The sequence below is a fragment of the Arachis stenosperma genome, chromosome 3 (assembly GCF_014773155.1).
Source record: "Arachis stenosperma cultivar V10309 chromosome 3, arast.V10309.gnm1.PFL2, whole genome shotgun sequence".
NCBI classification, from domain to species: Eukaryota; Viridiplantae; Streptophyta; class Magnoliopsida; order Fabales; family Fabaceae; genus Arachis; species Arachis stenosperma.
The window spans coordinates 165,581,603-165,598,497 of NC_080379.1; the positions used below are offsets into that span (position 1 = coordinate 165,581,603).

Genomic DNA, 16,895 nt, shown 5'->3' on the forward strand with positions numbered 1-16,895 from the left:
GGTTATAATTCAATAGTATTGGTGATTGTAATAAGTGGATTATAGTGAAAATTTCATCATGGTTTGTGGTGGAGATTGGACGTAGGATTCATGGCACTTAGAATCCAAACCAGGATATATGATGGCCTCTTTCTCTTATTTCTTTCTCTGTTTCAGTTCTGCACATGAGACAAAACGAAAAAATCTCCTGCATTTTTAGCTTCCTCAAAAATAGAGCTTGAAAAGTTAATATTTTGAGCTAACTTGATTCAACTTCCCTTCTCAAGTTCAATCAGTTCCATCATTATTGTTACTTATAATTAGTTTTTCGAGGCAACTACCAAATCGGTATTCGAAAGATTTTGACGCTGACAAAATGGTACCTGACTTTTATTATTGACAAAATAGTCCCTAAAAAATTTTAAAATTTGACAAGTGTGTCCCCAAACTCGCCGGAACAAATCTTCGGCAAGCACAATGCTAAAGTGGCCACCGTAACCTAGCAAACCACCCCCAAACCCTAATCCCTCCCTCCCCATTGCATACTCCCCCTCCCTCTCCCTCCCCAACGCACACTCCTCCCTCCCTCTCCCTTTCCATCGTAACCTTCTCCCTACCCAATGCACACTCCCTCTCCATCGCAGCCCCCTTCCCTCTCCCTCCCCAATGCACATTCCCCCTCCCTCCCTCCACTACCACTCGCAGCAACAACCACCTCAACATCAACAGCAACAACAACAACAAGCAACAACAATAGCAGCAACCCCAACGCACACTTTTCTCTCCTTCCTATCGCAGCAACAACCTCAACAGCAATAGCAACTTCAACGGCAAGAGCACTATCAAGGATCATTACCACCACCATCGGAGTGACAACAAGGCCTGGAATAGCCGCATCTCCTCAGCCCCTCAGCCTTTCTCTCTTTCTCTCTTTATATCTACATATGTAGGTTATGTGTTTGTGTAAATGTCTGTGTGTGTGAATGGATATTGTTATTGTTCTGGTCCTCCGATAAGAGAAAGAAGGAATGAGAAAAAAGAGAAAATGAGGAACAAGTAAGGTTAGGTTTTGAATGTACAAGTTCTTCTATTGGTTTTGTTTCGGGTTTTGATGGTGTTGTTTTTGCTGTTATTGAGGCTTCTGCTGCTGCAATTGGAGAGGGAGAGGGAAGGAGGTAGTGTACGTTGGAGAGGGGGGCTGCAATGGGGAGGGAGAGGGAAGGGGGGCTGTGATGGGGAGCAGGGATAGGGTTTGAGGGTGGTTTGCCAAGTCACGGCGGCCACGTTAGCATTGTGCTTGCGGGAGATTTGCTCCGGCGAGTTCGAGGACACGCTTGTCAAATTTTAAAATTTTTTAGGGACTATTTTGTCAATACTAAAAGTCAGGTACCATTTTGTCAGCGTCAAAATCTTTCGGGTACCGATTTGGTATTTACCTCTTAGTTTTTCATTTAATTTATCCTTTTTGATAGAATTATCATTCATATTATGCAAAATTTTAATATAAATCGTATTATATCGTAATTATAATTACAAATTTTACAAAATCCGAATACAAAATAAAATTTGGGATTGTTAAGAGCTCTATTATTAAGAGCTCACATTCATAATTCATTTGCATATTTACTAAAGTAAGAGACAATGCTTGGGATAAGAAGAAACCGCTACAGGTATTGCGGTGTCTTCATCAACACAATTCTTTTAGAAACCGCTGCAGAATGTAGCGGATTCTATATTTACAAAAGTCAATATAAACTGCTATAGGGTGTAGTGGTTTATGCACAGGCCAAATTCAATGTAAACCGCGACAGGTTGTAGCAATTTATGTGCAATACTAATCCGTCGCGGTTTACATATAATTAGAAAAGTTGCAATTACGTATGGTGTTTTGAAAAGTTGTAATTACCTAACATTTTCTTCCAAATGTTTTAAATATGTAAATTGCCCTATTAAGTATCATTCATATTAAATGTATATTAAAATCAACTATTAAAATAAATTATTAATATAAAATATATATTAAAAATAAAGGAACCACTTATATAAAAATACTTAAAATATTTTAAAAAAAATATTTTTTAATAATTAAAATGTAATACATGTAATCAATTAAATCGTATTATTTTTATCAAAATTAGACTGGACAAATTGATTTGATTAAAAAATCAATAAATCAAACTTTGAACTAGTTTAAATTAATATATTTTTTTTATAAAAAATGACTATAATATCTCTATTATAGAAAATGACCAAAATACTTCATATATATATATTGTTCCTGTGTAAACAAATATTTCTGAGGTATAGCTTGTTTCGCTTGTGCTTGAACTTGCTTTCCCCAGAGGAAGAGAAAGAAACGTTGGGCACCTGCAAATGGACTCCAACGTTTAAGTAAGTAAGAGTGTGAGAATATTTAGAATAAAGAATAAAATAAATTGCGTACGTGTGACTTAATGGGTCACTAGTATATATTGAGTTACTCTTAAGCGGTTATCCGTATCTTTATTATTTGGTTTGACGAATCCTCTTCCTTCCTGATACTCTGGAATTTGGGGCTTTAGTGGTTTGTTTGGAGAGATTCTCAGAAAAGTTACTTTGTTGAATAGGTTTTGATTCCGAAATTGTTGGTGTGGGCCGAAAATGGGGTAATGGATCATATATATATATATTAAAAACTGTAAATTTTAACTTTTTTCACTATGTGTCATAGGATTAAGATTTAAAATTTAAAATATATAATAAAATAAATATTTTAGTCATTTTTTATAATTAGAGTATTATAATCATTGTTAATGAGTTATAACTCAAATGGCATAATCTTCCCATACTCACCTAAGAAGTCGCGGGTTCGAGTCTTCCTATTTTTGGTAAAAAAAGTATTATAATCATTTTCTATAAAAAAAATATTAATTTAGATTGATTCAAAGTTTGATTTACCTTTTTTTTTATCAAATTAATTTGTCTGGTCTAATTTTGACAAAAATAACATAGTTTAATTAATTATGTATATATTAAATTTTAATTATTAAAAAATATCTTAAAAAAAGGCGTTTTATGTGTCTTTATCTTAGTAGCTCTCTAAAAATAAATTATTATATTTATATTTATACACAAATATATTATAATAAATTTTTATAGTTAATTTTAGTATATAAATAATATTTTTTATTAAATATAGCTAACAACCAATCAATTTGAATTCATCACTTAAGTAAATATCAAGAATTTAAATAAAATTTAAATCCATAATAAATTAAATCCTGATTTATTAGACTAACAAATACTATAAACAACCGAAATAAATATAGCTAATAGACTGGCACACGCGGCTCTAATAATTGTCTCGTGCCGTTTTAGAAAGGTCTAACTAATTAAGACGTTTTTTTTCAACTAGCGAAAAATTTATATATAATTTATTTTTCAACTAAATAAATGTCTCGTGCAAGTGTTTTGAGACTCGTGAGATCTTGCAAAGGCAATGTTTTTTATCACATGAGAGGGTAAAGGCCCAACTAAAACAAAATAAGGAAAATACATTAGCAAATAGCAACAATGGTCGTTTAGTCTGTGGAGTGATATGGAGCCCAATTTTGAATAAGCAAACGCAGATGAAATGAATTTACTCCCTGACCGGAAAAAAAAAAAGAATTCACTCAAAAGTCAAAGATCTTGGTGAGAAAAATACCAAAAAAAAAAAAAGATCTTGGTGAGAAGAATCATGAGGCAGCCACACATTACTAACTAGCTATCAATTGCAACACTATCATGTACTCTTGGTCTTGGCAAATACATTTGTTTCAACTTTGAACGTGAACTAGTGCAAGCTGCTAAGAGTGTGAATGCGTGATGCAATATTGCAATCTTATTGAGTAGGGTCGTAGTGATAATTTTACATTGATAATTAACTAACTAACTAACAAACATCACATGCCATTGATCCTCTCAATAACAGTTATAACACCCTGACCACCAAGCTTACCATCACCATTAGCAACCATACTCTGAAAAATCTGCTTACAGATGGCAGCACCAGGAAGCACAACACAAGATTCATCATCACCACCTTCAACGACATCCACACCCATTCCCAAATCCTTAACCTGATACTCAGCATAACCACCTGGCCTGAAATCTCTCGCAATCATCCTCCCAGCGAAAAGCTCCATCGCCTTCGACCCCGCCGCACCTTCCCTAACCGCCTCAACGAACTTCTCCAGATCCAGCCCCACGCGCTTCGCGAACACCAAACCCTCACTTATCCCAACCAGGTTCCCTCCTATCGTGATCTGGTTCGCGATCTTGCAGCTCTGTCCGCACCCCGCGCCTCCCATGTACGTTGCTTTTCCCATCACCGAGAACAACGGTTGCAGCCATTCCACCACGTCGCGATCTCCGGCCGCGAAGATCGCCAGTTTTCCGTCCCTGGCGCCGATGTCGCCACCGGAGACCGGCGCGTCGACGGACCAGGACGAGCGTTGTCGTGCGGCGGAGAAGATCTGGCGGGCGAGGTCCGGGTGGGAGCTGGTGGTGTCGACGGTGACGGAGTTAGGGTTTAGGGAGGAGATGATGGAGTGAGGGCCGTCGAGGTAGAGGGAACGGACGTCGGAGGGGTGGCCGACCATGGTGAAGAGAATGTTGGAGGATTGGGAGAGGGCGGAGATGGAAGGGGAGAGGGTTGCGCCCTTTGATTGGAGAGAGAGGGAGTTTGGGTTGGATGGGTTGCGTGCGTAGAAAGAGAGGTTGTAGCCGGCTGAGATGAGGCGGGAGGCCATAGCGGCGCCCATAACTCCGATTCCGATGAATCCAATTCTGGTCTTGGATGGATCGATGGGCATCGGGTACGGCGTTCCCATTTTCTTTGGTGCCGAATGAAGATGCTCCTCACAGTGGAGTGCGCACCGGCCACTGTGGAGTGTTTTGGATGCTCTTCTAATTTCGCACTTGTTAACCAGAAACGTTAGAAGGACGTTAAAATTATTGTTTTTTACTTATTAATTAGTTATTAATATTTAAAAATATGAACTAAACTATATTATTAAATTAAAAAATTAAACTAATAATTAAAAATAATAATTAAAAATAATAAATTATAATAATTTTTTAATATTTTTTTGTTAGTTATTGGTGAGTATATATATTGTTTGGTAAAGTGAGTATGTGTATATTATAAAGGGGAGAAGCCGAAAACACTGGTGATAAGAGCTTTCTAATTTTTTATTAGAGAAATGGACTTGGGAGAGTTTTTGTTTGTTGTGAAATTGAAGGCTTTTTTTGGGTCTGATCAAGGGAGTGGACTTTAAAGTTGGGTTAAGGTTCGTATTTTGGTCTGTCCAAAAATAGGTTCATAGTTTGAGCCCTACGGGCTATATTTTAGGGTTCGTCCTTTTTGGCAGTAATTGGTGTTTTTTTATATAAAAAAATACAATATTAAAAAAAATCTATTAATAAAGAGGAATTTGGGTCCTCTGAATTTTGAATTTTTATTTTAGAGGATAAATTGTGATTTTTTATTTTTGAATGATTTTTCTCTCATATTTACTCTTGATCCTACCTATAAAATAAATGGTGAGAAATCACACTTTACTCTCTAAAATAAAATTCAAATTTTAGAAGATCCAAATCCAATAATGAGTGACAGTGTTATGGCCATGTAAGCTGTAGCTCACAATTCCAATTCTATGCGTTGCCAGCGAATCATATGGTAAAATATCTGCTTTTTATATTCTTTGTTCTTGGACTGCATTAGCTTGAGGAATATGATCTATCATCTATGATCTATCAATTATAGAGAAAGTTGTCAAGATGTGATTCAATCAGCCTGGCGGCTTGGCTTGAAATGACTATTTATAAATTATAACTTCCACAATTCTCTTTTTAAAGAAAAAACTCAAAATATCTTTCTATTTCCACATTGGTTGTTTGTATTTTTGTATTAGATTAATACGTTGAAAATTTTCAAGTTTAAAAGTAAAGTACTGTATATGATGCTACTTTGTTATGGGATTGTTATTAAATTAAACTAAAGATATTGTTTGTTAACTTCGCATCCAATCAAAGTTGCCTATTGTGGAAGAATAAGATGCTTCCTGTGGTTCTTGAAAACGAAAGGCGTGTAATATATAATTGCTTGCTTTCTGATTCAGAAAGCAATGAATTAATATTTAAGGGTCTATCTACTATACAGATGTACTTTTGTACAGATTTACAGATTTTTGTCTTTTATTGATTTAAAAGCGTATCACTAAAAGTGTTGCTTAAAGAGAAAGTGTTACTCTTAATTGTTAACTTGGCTCTGATACCAATTTTTAAATGTAATTTCTTTTTCAAAATTTCTATTTTCAAAATTTCTATTAACTCTTCATATTTTGCTTCGAATAAGTTTATAATTTGTATAGATTTGGTTGGTGGTACTTTATAGTTTACAATTTCATAAAAAATATTGACAATTTCTACTATTACTAATTCTGATTTCATTTTTATAGTTTTTCAATCTTGTTTTAATTTATAATATTCTTTTTTACATGGATTATTGTATATAAAATCTTTTATCTGTTTGTCTTTTTCTTTAATATAATTTTTCAAATCTTCAAAAACCTCTTTTATTTCTACACTTTCTGTTGTTTCTAAATATCTTTTTAATTTTTCAACTTCATTCTCCATTTTTTCTTTCAACAGCTTTAATTCTTTTAAGTTATAATATGGTTTTCCAGGCATTTATAAATTTTTTAAGTTTAGTTCCAACTTGTTTATATTTATTCTTATTTCTATCCTTTTTATTATAAGGTCATTAATTTCGAACTGAAGATTATTTAATTCTCTTTTATACCCCTTTATTTTACTTTTTAATTTTTTCGCCCTTTTTCTTTTTATTTTGTTTTCTGGTCTTTCAATCTTTGTATACTTCATTATTTATCTTAGAATTTCTGCAAATTCTATCATCGATTCATCACTATTTTCTAGAGATTCTATTAATTTTTCTAACTCTTCAACTTCCCCTTTCAATTTGTCATAGATTATTTTTAGAGCTTTAAATGCTCTTTGATTTATTTCAGAAAACTGTAAATAATTCAACCGATTTTCTCTTTCAAAGAGCTCTTGTTTCTTGTCTTGATAAGTTACATATATTTTTTCTTTATTTATTGTCATAACTTAGTGTTTAGGGTTTCATTTAATTTTTCGATCTTTTTTGTTAATTCTTTTATTTCAGAATTTTCTTCTTTGACCTTTAATTTAGATAAACTTAACGGACTATTAATTTTGGATTCTCTTATTTGAAAATTTGATGAAACTAATTTTCCTTATGGTTCTTTTAGTAAAAGAACTGGGTTTTCAATAGCTTTATATTTTGGTATTTCTGTCTTTACAATTTTCTGAAATAATTCATCGACATAAATTCTTTCTCTATTTTTAAATATTATACTATGATGGCTATTTGTTAAAGCATAATTTATTGCATATGTAATTGAAAATGGTTCATCGTCTTATTCCATTAGATTCTTTCTGTGAAATTTATAAGCCAAACTTATAGATCTTCCAAGATTTTCAGTTGATAAAGGTATAGCATATCCAAGATGGGCATTGAATTTAACATTTACGTTTGCCAAGTTTCCATGAACAATTCCAATTATTTGATCTATTGGGTCATCAGTAATTCTTTTGTCACAGATTGCTAAGCTTATTGGTGAATTAATTCCCTTCATATATGTAGATTTGATTAAGACTTGTATAGTACTAATATGAATCCATCCAATTTTAGATCTTTTTTGTTGATCCTTAATTTTCTCAATCTGTTTACTCAATTCTTCATCATTTATCAAAGCTATTTCAAGTTCTCCATTGACGGATTTTATCTTTATAGGGGCTTCAAGTTGAATTTTTTCATAGTATATTATATTTTTTCTATTAAAAACTTCTTTTAAAAGATTTTGTTTATTAAAATTTTCATTTGATTTGAGATTTAATTCTGTTTTTAGAACAGCCTGTTTTTCATTATCTAGTAAGGCAGATAATCTATAATAATCAGATTCTTCCGTTAATTCTAAACTTTCTAAATAATTCATAACTATAAGATTAGGATAAAGGCGTACCTTTCTGGAGAAAAACTTCCTTTATTTAGAATATTTACATAAGATGTTTTTATCTCCAGAAGGGAGATTGTAGATACTAACTCCATAGGGGAGTTTAGAATTGGTTTTTCCTAAGGGAATTCTTCTTCAGACTATAGAATCGCCTTGGCAACTTCCTCCTTGCTCTCCTAGCATATGAGTACTCTTAGCCTCCTGCTTTCTATTGTCTGATGCCTTCTACAATTGCCTAAGCAACCTATTTATAATGGTTGGGTCTGATGGACAATTCCCATCCTTACCCTTCTTATGACGTCATTGCTTACGTCATTGTTTATTATCTTGCACCAGCTACATTGTTGGTGCTCTATGACCTAAGCGCTTACGTCACTATGCAATAATGTTGAGAGATGCTTCAGATGTGCTGTCCTCCTCTTTCATTATGTGACCTTCAGATGCGTTGTCTTCTTCCTTTATCATGTGGGTTGATTCCGTTTCATTATTGCTTTTTTCAGATAACTCTGAGACACATAGCTGGCACTTGTGGTCTTCTCTGTCTTTTATCAAATAGCAAAGATTCCTCTTTATCCCTTCGGGGAGCTTTTCTAAGAGTCCAGATAAGTTGTAGAATGCTGATTCAAATTCCACTAAGAGTCTCATCTCTCTTTCTTCAATTTCATTCCTTTTACTGGACACAAACAAAGTATTTCTGCTTTTATAATTGATTCTTGTGTGAGATTCCCTTGTTATCTTTTGAGTTCTTTCGAAAACCCTTGCTAGTGTGCTGGCTAGTCTTCCTTCATGACTGTAGATTGTTAAATCTTGAACTTGATCAATTGGTTGAAAATTTCCTGGGAAGACGGACATGAAGATTACTTGATGTGCTGGAACCAAGCATTCTTCTTCTTCATTAAAAATAGGTTGACTATTCGTAAATTTTAGGGATATATCCCTTGGATTTACGTTGTCAATCATATTTTTAAATCTCTTTACTGCATCAATGAATCCTGCAGGCAGGGGCGAAGCTACATACATAGAAAGGGGGGCAATCGCCCCCCCTAATTTTAATTTTTTACATGTTAATTATATGTAAATTTCAGTTTAGCCCCCCCTTAAAATTTTATTTTAGTCTTTTTTTAGTGTGTAAATATTTTTGGCCCCCCTCTAATATTTCTTCTAGCTCCGCCCCTGCCTGCAGGAAACTCACTAATAATTTTCAAATCATTAAAAATTAAAATTGTATCAATTAATCCATACTGGAAAAACTGATAGGTGTCAGATGGGGAAGCATCTGGAAATATAACCAGCTTTGTTAGCTGTTCTTTGGCAATAGGATAATATCCCAAGATTGCCCTTTTTTCTTCAGTCCAATTCAGGACTATGTTAAGGGTTTCTCTGAGATTTGATCTACAGACCCTTTTCTTTTCCTTGATTTCAGCCCTTGTAGGAATGTTTCTTATTATTCCTGTTCTCTGAGTTTGAATTGGAGCTTTATCTGCTCTTTTTAGGGTTTGCTCTGGATGAAGAGCTTCATATTTCCTGAAAGATTCCTTTGCTTCTTCCAGTGTTAAAAACCCTCCTTTATGAATTATCCTTGATTGATGTGTAAATGGTGCTGCTTTTTCCCAGGCATCATATACTCCTTTCATGGGGCCATTATAAATTACATAATATTTTTTATCTTGGGTGGATATTTTGATAATTTCAGCAATTGTTTTATTTTCTGGAATTTTTTCTTCACCTGATTTGTCCACCACGCTTAGCTGGCTGAACTCTGATGGTTTTGGTTGTTGTGTTGATTTCATTGCTTTGATGGCCTTCTTGAGGGATTGGATCTGTGTCCTTATTTGCTGACAATGCTTGCATTTTTCGAGTTCTTGTTCGTATTTCTGGATTTTTTGATCTAATGCGTTGTAGACGAACTCCATTCTCTTGTTAATGTATCTGCAATAACATTTTTGTCACCCTTAATATATTCAATTTTTATTGGATATTGTAACAAAAATAATTGCCATCTTACCAATCGTCCATGATTATAATCAACTTTTTAAGTTATATTGTATGAAACCTGTTAGGTAACTTGAATCTGTCCTTAATGTAAATTCTCTGGGTAGTAAATCAATTTTCCATTTCTTAAGAGATTTAATTGCTGCTAGAGTTTCCTTTTCATGAGTGGTATATCTCTGTTCTGTTGGAGTAAAAGTCCCTGAAATATACCTGCAAAGTAATTTCTTTGGAGGATATTTAGAATCTAGTGATTCTTTTTCTTGTTCCAAACTTTTTATAGCTTTCTTAGCTTTTAGACATCCTGACCAGGTTATGTCTGAAGCATCTGTTTCTACTATTAAGTAGTCATTTTCTTCTGGAATATAAAGTTCTGGAAGTTTTTCACATAATTCTTTAATTCTTTGAATTTGTATACTATCTTTTTCATCCCATTTCCATTCTTTTTTAGTACTTATTTTTGGAAATAAGCTTTTAGTGTATTCTGTTATATTCTTTAAAAATCCTTGATCCGAAATATAATTTATACACCCTAAAAATATTTGTAATTATTTTTTATCTTCTATTCTGTTAGGAAATAAATTTACCTTTTCTAGAACATTTGGTTGAAGTTTTAGCTTTCCTTGAGTGGATAGAATTAATCCAAGAAACTCTATTTCTTGTTTAGCTATTCTTGCTTTCTTTTTGCTAAGAACTAATCCTTTCTGTTTACATCTTTCTAAAACTATTAATAATTTTTGAAGATGATCTTCTTTATCCTGTTTTGTAAAAATTAGTATATCATCAATGTATACTAAAACAAATTCATTTAACTCTTTTAGATTTTCTTCCATAAATCTTTGATAAATACCTGGGGCTTGCTTTAATCCGAATGGTAATACATTCCATTCATAAAGCAACACACTTGTTGATTCTTTTGTTGGGCAAGTAAAAGCAGTTAATTTCTTTGTTTCTTCGTCTAAACGAAGTTGCCAATATCCTGATTTTGCATCAAGAGATGAAAATCAAGTTGCTCCCTTGATTTTTTCTAAAATAGAATCTTTTCTTGGAAGTTTATGAGCATCACCAATAGTTGCTTCATTCATTTTCTTATAGTTTATTACCATTCTTCGTTTTCCCCTTTTAATTTCATTATTGTTTTCAACGTAAAAAGCTGGAACCGCATGGGGACTTTTACTTAATCTTATAATTTCTTTTTCTAAAAGATCTTTACATTCTAATGAGAACTCTTCTCTATCTCTTGCGGAATAAGAAATTTTATTTGGAACATTTATCTCTTTTGTGGGATCTTTTAATTTAATGCTTACTAATTCGTTATTTGTATTTTTAATATCTAAAGGATTTTCAGCACAAATTTCATCCAAGAGTTCTTCTATCTTTATTTCAAGATTATTTTTTGGAATATTTATCTGAAAGTATAGATTTAAATAACATGTTTCTAATATAGAAAATATTTTAAATTTTCAGATCTTATCTATAGTAGTAGTTGGTATTTTTTATACATTTTGATTTTTGATTTATTGAAGAATCGTGTGGAGCTTTTAAAACTATATATGTTAATTCTTGAATGAATGGATGATATAGCTTTAAAAAGTTATTTCCTATGATAAAATCCATTCCAGAATCTAACATATATATAGATGGAACAATGAACCTATAATTTTGAATAAAAATTTCAACCATCTCTGCTTTTTGGTCAATTTTATGTATTGATTTGTCAGCTATTCTAACTCTTAATGGTTTCTTTAATTTTTTCCAATCAAGTTTTATATTTGAACTAGCAAAGCATTGTGTTGCCCCAGAATCTATGAAAGCATTTATAAACTTTTCTGTTATTTTTATAGTAATAAATGTAGCATTATTACTCAGTCTCTGAGTCTGTTTCCGAGACATATTCAAAAATATAGTCTAAGTTATCATCAGATTCTTCTAATGGTTCCATGAAACAAGACTTAACAATTTCTATTTGTTTAGTAAGATCCTTTTTATCCTTCTTTTTCGGGCATTCATTTGCGTAGTGTCCTTCTTCTTGGCAATACCAACATTTACAATTTTCTTTTTTATTCGGGTAATAGTTATTTTTTTGTCTTTTGTTTTTATTGTTATTTTTTTTTCTAAAATATCTCTTTTTTCTCCAGTTTGGATAGTATTTTCTTTTTCTAAATTGATATTTTTTTTTCTTTGAAAATTTTTATTAAGACCATATTTTTGAGGTATCTCTTCATTATCCTGACAGCAAATTCTGATTATATTTGCAAATCTTTTTTGAGTTGCTTCTTGCATACAACGTTCTTTTATTTCCTCTCTTATTGCAGAGGTTGCTCCACCAAAATTATTTTCAATTGTTCCTCTATTTATTTCTCTTATAAATCTTCCCATTATAAATTCATTAGCAGGATATGGAAGTTTTGTTATGTACATACTAAGATAATGATTTTTATCTTCTTCTTTTAATTTGTAATAATGTATTCTATATTCACATATATAAGATTCCACATTACATAAATCATATATCTGAATATTAGCTAAATGGTTTTTTGCTTCTTGATATTCTTTATTATAGACTTCTTGTCTATGATCTATAATATTTTTTCCAAAAAATTCTTTATATAGAATCATCATTATATATAATATCTTATCATAAGCTGTTGTTTTTGTTTCTAATTCTTCTATTATTTGGTTTTCTATTGATATCATATAATCTCTTATAGTTCCTTTAGTATGAAACCCTATGTAATTCCAAATGTCTCTTCCAGATAATTCACTAAGTTTTGGATTAGTAAAGGCTTCTAATAAGAAGGAATTTAACCAGTTTTTGAAAATTTCTTTTTCGTTCTTTTTTGCAGTCTAAATCGAGCATTCTTTCTCCTTCCATTTCCTGGATTTTAGGAACGTATTTTGATGGTATTTTTGTATATTTTGAATCTTTATTTATAAACCCTTTTTTAAAAGCATAATTATCAAAACCTGTTTCCCATTTAAATTGAGATTGATTATCCTTAGATGTTCCAGCTTCATTTTTTACTTGTATTTGAATTGCTGGTTCTTCGTCACTTGAATAATCTAGAATGTGTTCTTCATTTTCTATATTTTCAGAATTAACTAACTCTTCTTCTATTTGAAAACCATGTTCCATAATATTATTTTCTTGAGCCATTTTTAATTGTTTAAAAAGCATTGTAACTTCTTCTAATTTTTCTTCAATATTCATAATTTTAATGGTGGTTTTACTTTTAGATCTGCTATGTTGATTATATTTTGAAGTTTTTCTTCTTTAGGATTCTTTTTTTCCTTATCCCTTTGAAATTTTATACATACTAATATTTCTTCGAGCATATCTACTATAGAATTTAATTGTGGGTTGAAGGTATGATAAAGATGTGGAGAATCATTTCCATGGTAACATTTTTTAGAAATTCCATGTGAAAAATAAGTTTTTCAGGTTTTTGAAGTCCTTCAATAAAACTTATAGTAAAATAAAGATTTTGAGAAAAATTATTTTGTATTGATTTTAAGAATTCGGTGTCATTACAATTAACATTAGTTAAAATCATTAATTTTTGATCTATTAATTTTGATAACTTAATTATTTCTTCTCTTAAATCTTCTAATTTACTTTTTTCCATTAAGTGACGCTTTTCTTTATGAAGAGTTATGATTTTGAGTGAAAAGTATAGCTTTAGGATGTGTGGTTTAGATCATTAAATCTGTAAATCTGTACAGATTTAGATCTGTACCATATAATTTTCTAATATTTAATTACAGATAATATAAAGTGTCAAAAAGATCACTCACACACATTTTCTAATGATCATCTTTGTTTCAACGTGTCCTGTAGCTTGATTTAATATTAATAACTATATTAATTATATATATATATATTATTCAAAGTGCAACATAATTAATGGATATGTTTCCAAGTGTTTGGCTGGTTTTTGTAACAGCCCAACCGTCGATAATCTCTCCCTAGGGACAGGTATCTCTCTCCATGCACTTCATTCTCCATGCTCAGTTTATATTCTTATTTCACATATGAAAAATATTATATTTAAAGAGGCCTGATACACATACAAGTTACCTTATAAGTCTTACAAGTTAGCACAAACTCAACAAAATATACTTATTACACTCCCACATTCAAAAGTAAATAAATCCATCTTATTCAACCACTTCCTATTTCCAAAGCGCGCTACTCACCATGCATTATGAACGACTCTTCTTCTTCTTCCTCCATAAAAACGAGTTTCTTGCCAAATTTGAAGATAATGAAACTTCAGAAATATACCCAAACGATCACAGAAATACACCAAACGATTACAGTGATATACTTAAAGAATTACAGAAATACACCCAAACGGTTACAAGAATTCACCCAAACGATTAAGAAATACACCTAAAATTCGTTGAAGTACACCTTATGCATAGTTCAGAATTATTTCTCTTTCTCCTCCTCATCTTCTGCTACTTCTTCTTTTTCAAAAACGATTTTAGAGCTTGATGTCAAAAAACAATGGAAATTGAGAATAACGAAGAAAGAAAATAGAGAGAAAAGCAGGTAAATGAAGAAGGAGAAAAAGAAGGCAAGAAACAAAAGAAAAGAAGAAGAAAAAGAGGAAGAGGAAGAAAAACGTGGAAAGAAGAAGAAGGTGCAGTAAAAACGTGCAGTAACGGTTCGAAGCGTATTAATATAGCGCATTAATATAAATGACTTGTAAAAACTTGTATAAAAAAATATTTGTATGTGAAAAATTATTCATATTTAAAAGATACCTAGTTATATGTTTACATATATATTATATTTAAAACTTCGTGAGATAATTGATATTTGCACTTTTTCATTGTGTTACCTCATAACTGGCGAAATACTATAATCACATTTATACAAGTATTTTATACAACTTGACTTTACTTTTTTTTGGTGAACTATCTTTTTTTTTGGAGCGAGCAACTTGACTTAATTTAATATGTGTAAGTGTAACTAGTATCCAACGCAGCTCTAAATTATTTTTGTACGAATATATTAGTGACACTCATTGAGATCTTTGAAATGATAATATTTAGTATAAAAATAACTTTTAAAACTTATGATACATCCAATCCATTTACAAAACCTTGTAACATAGTATTAAAATAGTTATATAATATACATAATAGTAATTTCCAAATTGGTATGAATGCATGATAGCTCAACTGTATGAATGGTAGTTTCTCTCTAACGTAATCCAAAATGAATAGCTTGATTTTCATGATGAATTGATGATTGAGACATGCAGGTATACTAGGGCCGGTGATAACAAATGCCAAAATACAGCACGTGAGCACGTGTCATGTTACCACTTACCACCGGAAAAGGGTATCCCATTTGTTTGTTTCCCTCAAAATGGGACCCAAACTCCATAATTATTATTTAAAAAATTTAAAAATTATCAAGGAACCTATATATCTAACCTAAAGTTAAGACATCGTTTTTATTCAATGAGACGTTGATATCAATATCTAATCGAGTATATTACGTATATACTAAAACCAATTATTAAAATTAATTATTAATATAAAATATATATTAAAAATAAATTAAATAATATATATAATTATACATAATATATCATAACTAATTTTAATAATTAATTTTTTTAATTTATAAATAATACTCTTGATATTTATATATCATCTAGCAATGTAAGAAAGAGAGAGAGTAGGAATTAGATCTAAATCATGATTTAATAACAATTAAAAAAGAGGATCCAAATCATGATAAATAAATTAAAAAGTCAATAATGTAATTTTTATTCTTATTTTATTATGTCTTAGTACTATGTGTCTTAAAGATATTTTAAAAAATATTATAAAATTATTTTATTAAAATTTATTGAAAAGGTATTTTTTATATTTCTAAATATTAAATATATAAAAAAATTAAAAGTTATTATTATAATATTAAAATACGTATCTAAAGCATGTGATAGTTAAATCTTATTATTTCAGTGCCTTCAACGAAACATAGAAGAGAAACTGGGCTTAGAAAGTTAGAATTCAACAATTATCCAAAACGATTATTCAACTAGGTAACGTCTTATTAAAAGAAACTAATGCTATAGATTATATTTTATTTGCATACAGATATGTTATTGTCATTAATCATACATATGCATATTTTGAATATACAATTCCTTTTAAGCATGTGTTTAGAAATAATTCTTTTGTTCATTATATTTGAATCCATCATTCCACATCTTATTAAGTGATAAGAAAAAACAAGTAAGAAATTAAACAGAACTGGTTACGTGGTTATTATTATGACTATTTTTCTTTTTCTGGTCACGATTCACGATTGTGAATTTTCATTCAAAGCTATTGTAAATAACAAATTGAAGTAAATACTGGAAAAGGAAAACAGCTAGACAATGTGGACGTTGAGTTTTGGGCATCTATAGAATCAGCCTCTATTTGGCCTTTATCCCTTTCGTGTCAAATGCCCTTTCACATACCCCCACAATTTAATAATTTTTAATTATTAATTTTATATAAAATTAGTCTTACTTAAAAAAAAAACTGTTTATAAAATAAAAGATATATTAATTTGACAATTTAAAATTTTAAATTAGACGTAATATCTTGTATTCTCTCCCTTAATATTTTTTTCTTTTTAGTCAAGAGCTGAACTATCCAAATAAAATCAAGGTTATTACTCGATTGGTTTGTATTTATAATTTAATATTTAATATTTATTTATTTCGGTAATTAAGGGGGAAAAAATGTAAAAGGCGGGCGTGGGGTTTTGAGGTGGTGGAAAAGGTTGGTACCTTAGGTGCAGTTGAAGAATGAAGAGGGAAAGAAAGAAAGAGAAGC

The 16,895-nt window shown here is 31.0% G+C and overlaps 1 protein-coding gene across 1 annotated transcript; it reads right to left on the reverse strand.

The window, feature by feature from the left end:
- Positions 1-3,721: 3,721 nt before the first annotated feature.
- On the reverse strand, positions 3,722-4,932 carry LOC130967546 (probable 3-hydroxyisobutyrate dehydrogenase-like 2, mitochondrial). Its single transcript, XM_057892447.1, has one exon. It carries the CDS (start codon positions 4,830-4,832, stop codon positions 3,903-3,905), a length of 930 nt encoding a protein of 309 aa, XP_057748430.1. The 5' UTR covers positions 4,833-4,932; the 3' UTR covers positions 3,722-3,902.
- Positions 4,933-16,895: the final 11,963 nt, after the last annotated feature.

Excerpts from the sequence above, each read along its gene's own strand:
- LOC130967546 (XM_057892447.1), bottom strand. The coding sequence starts at position 4,832 with ATGGGAACGCCGTACCCGATGCCCATCGATCCATCCAAGACCAGAATT.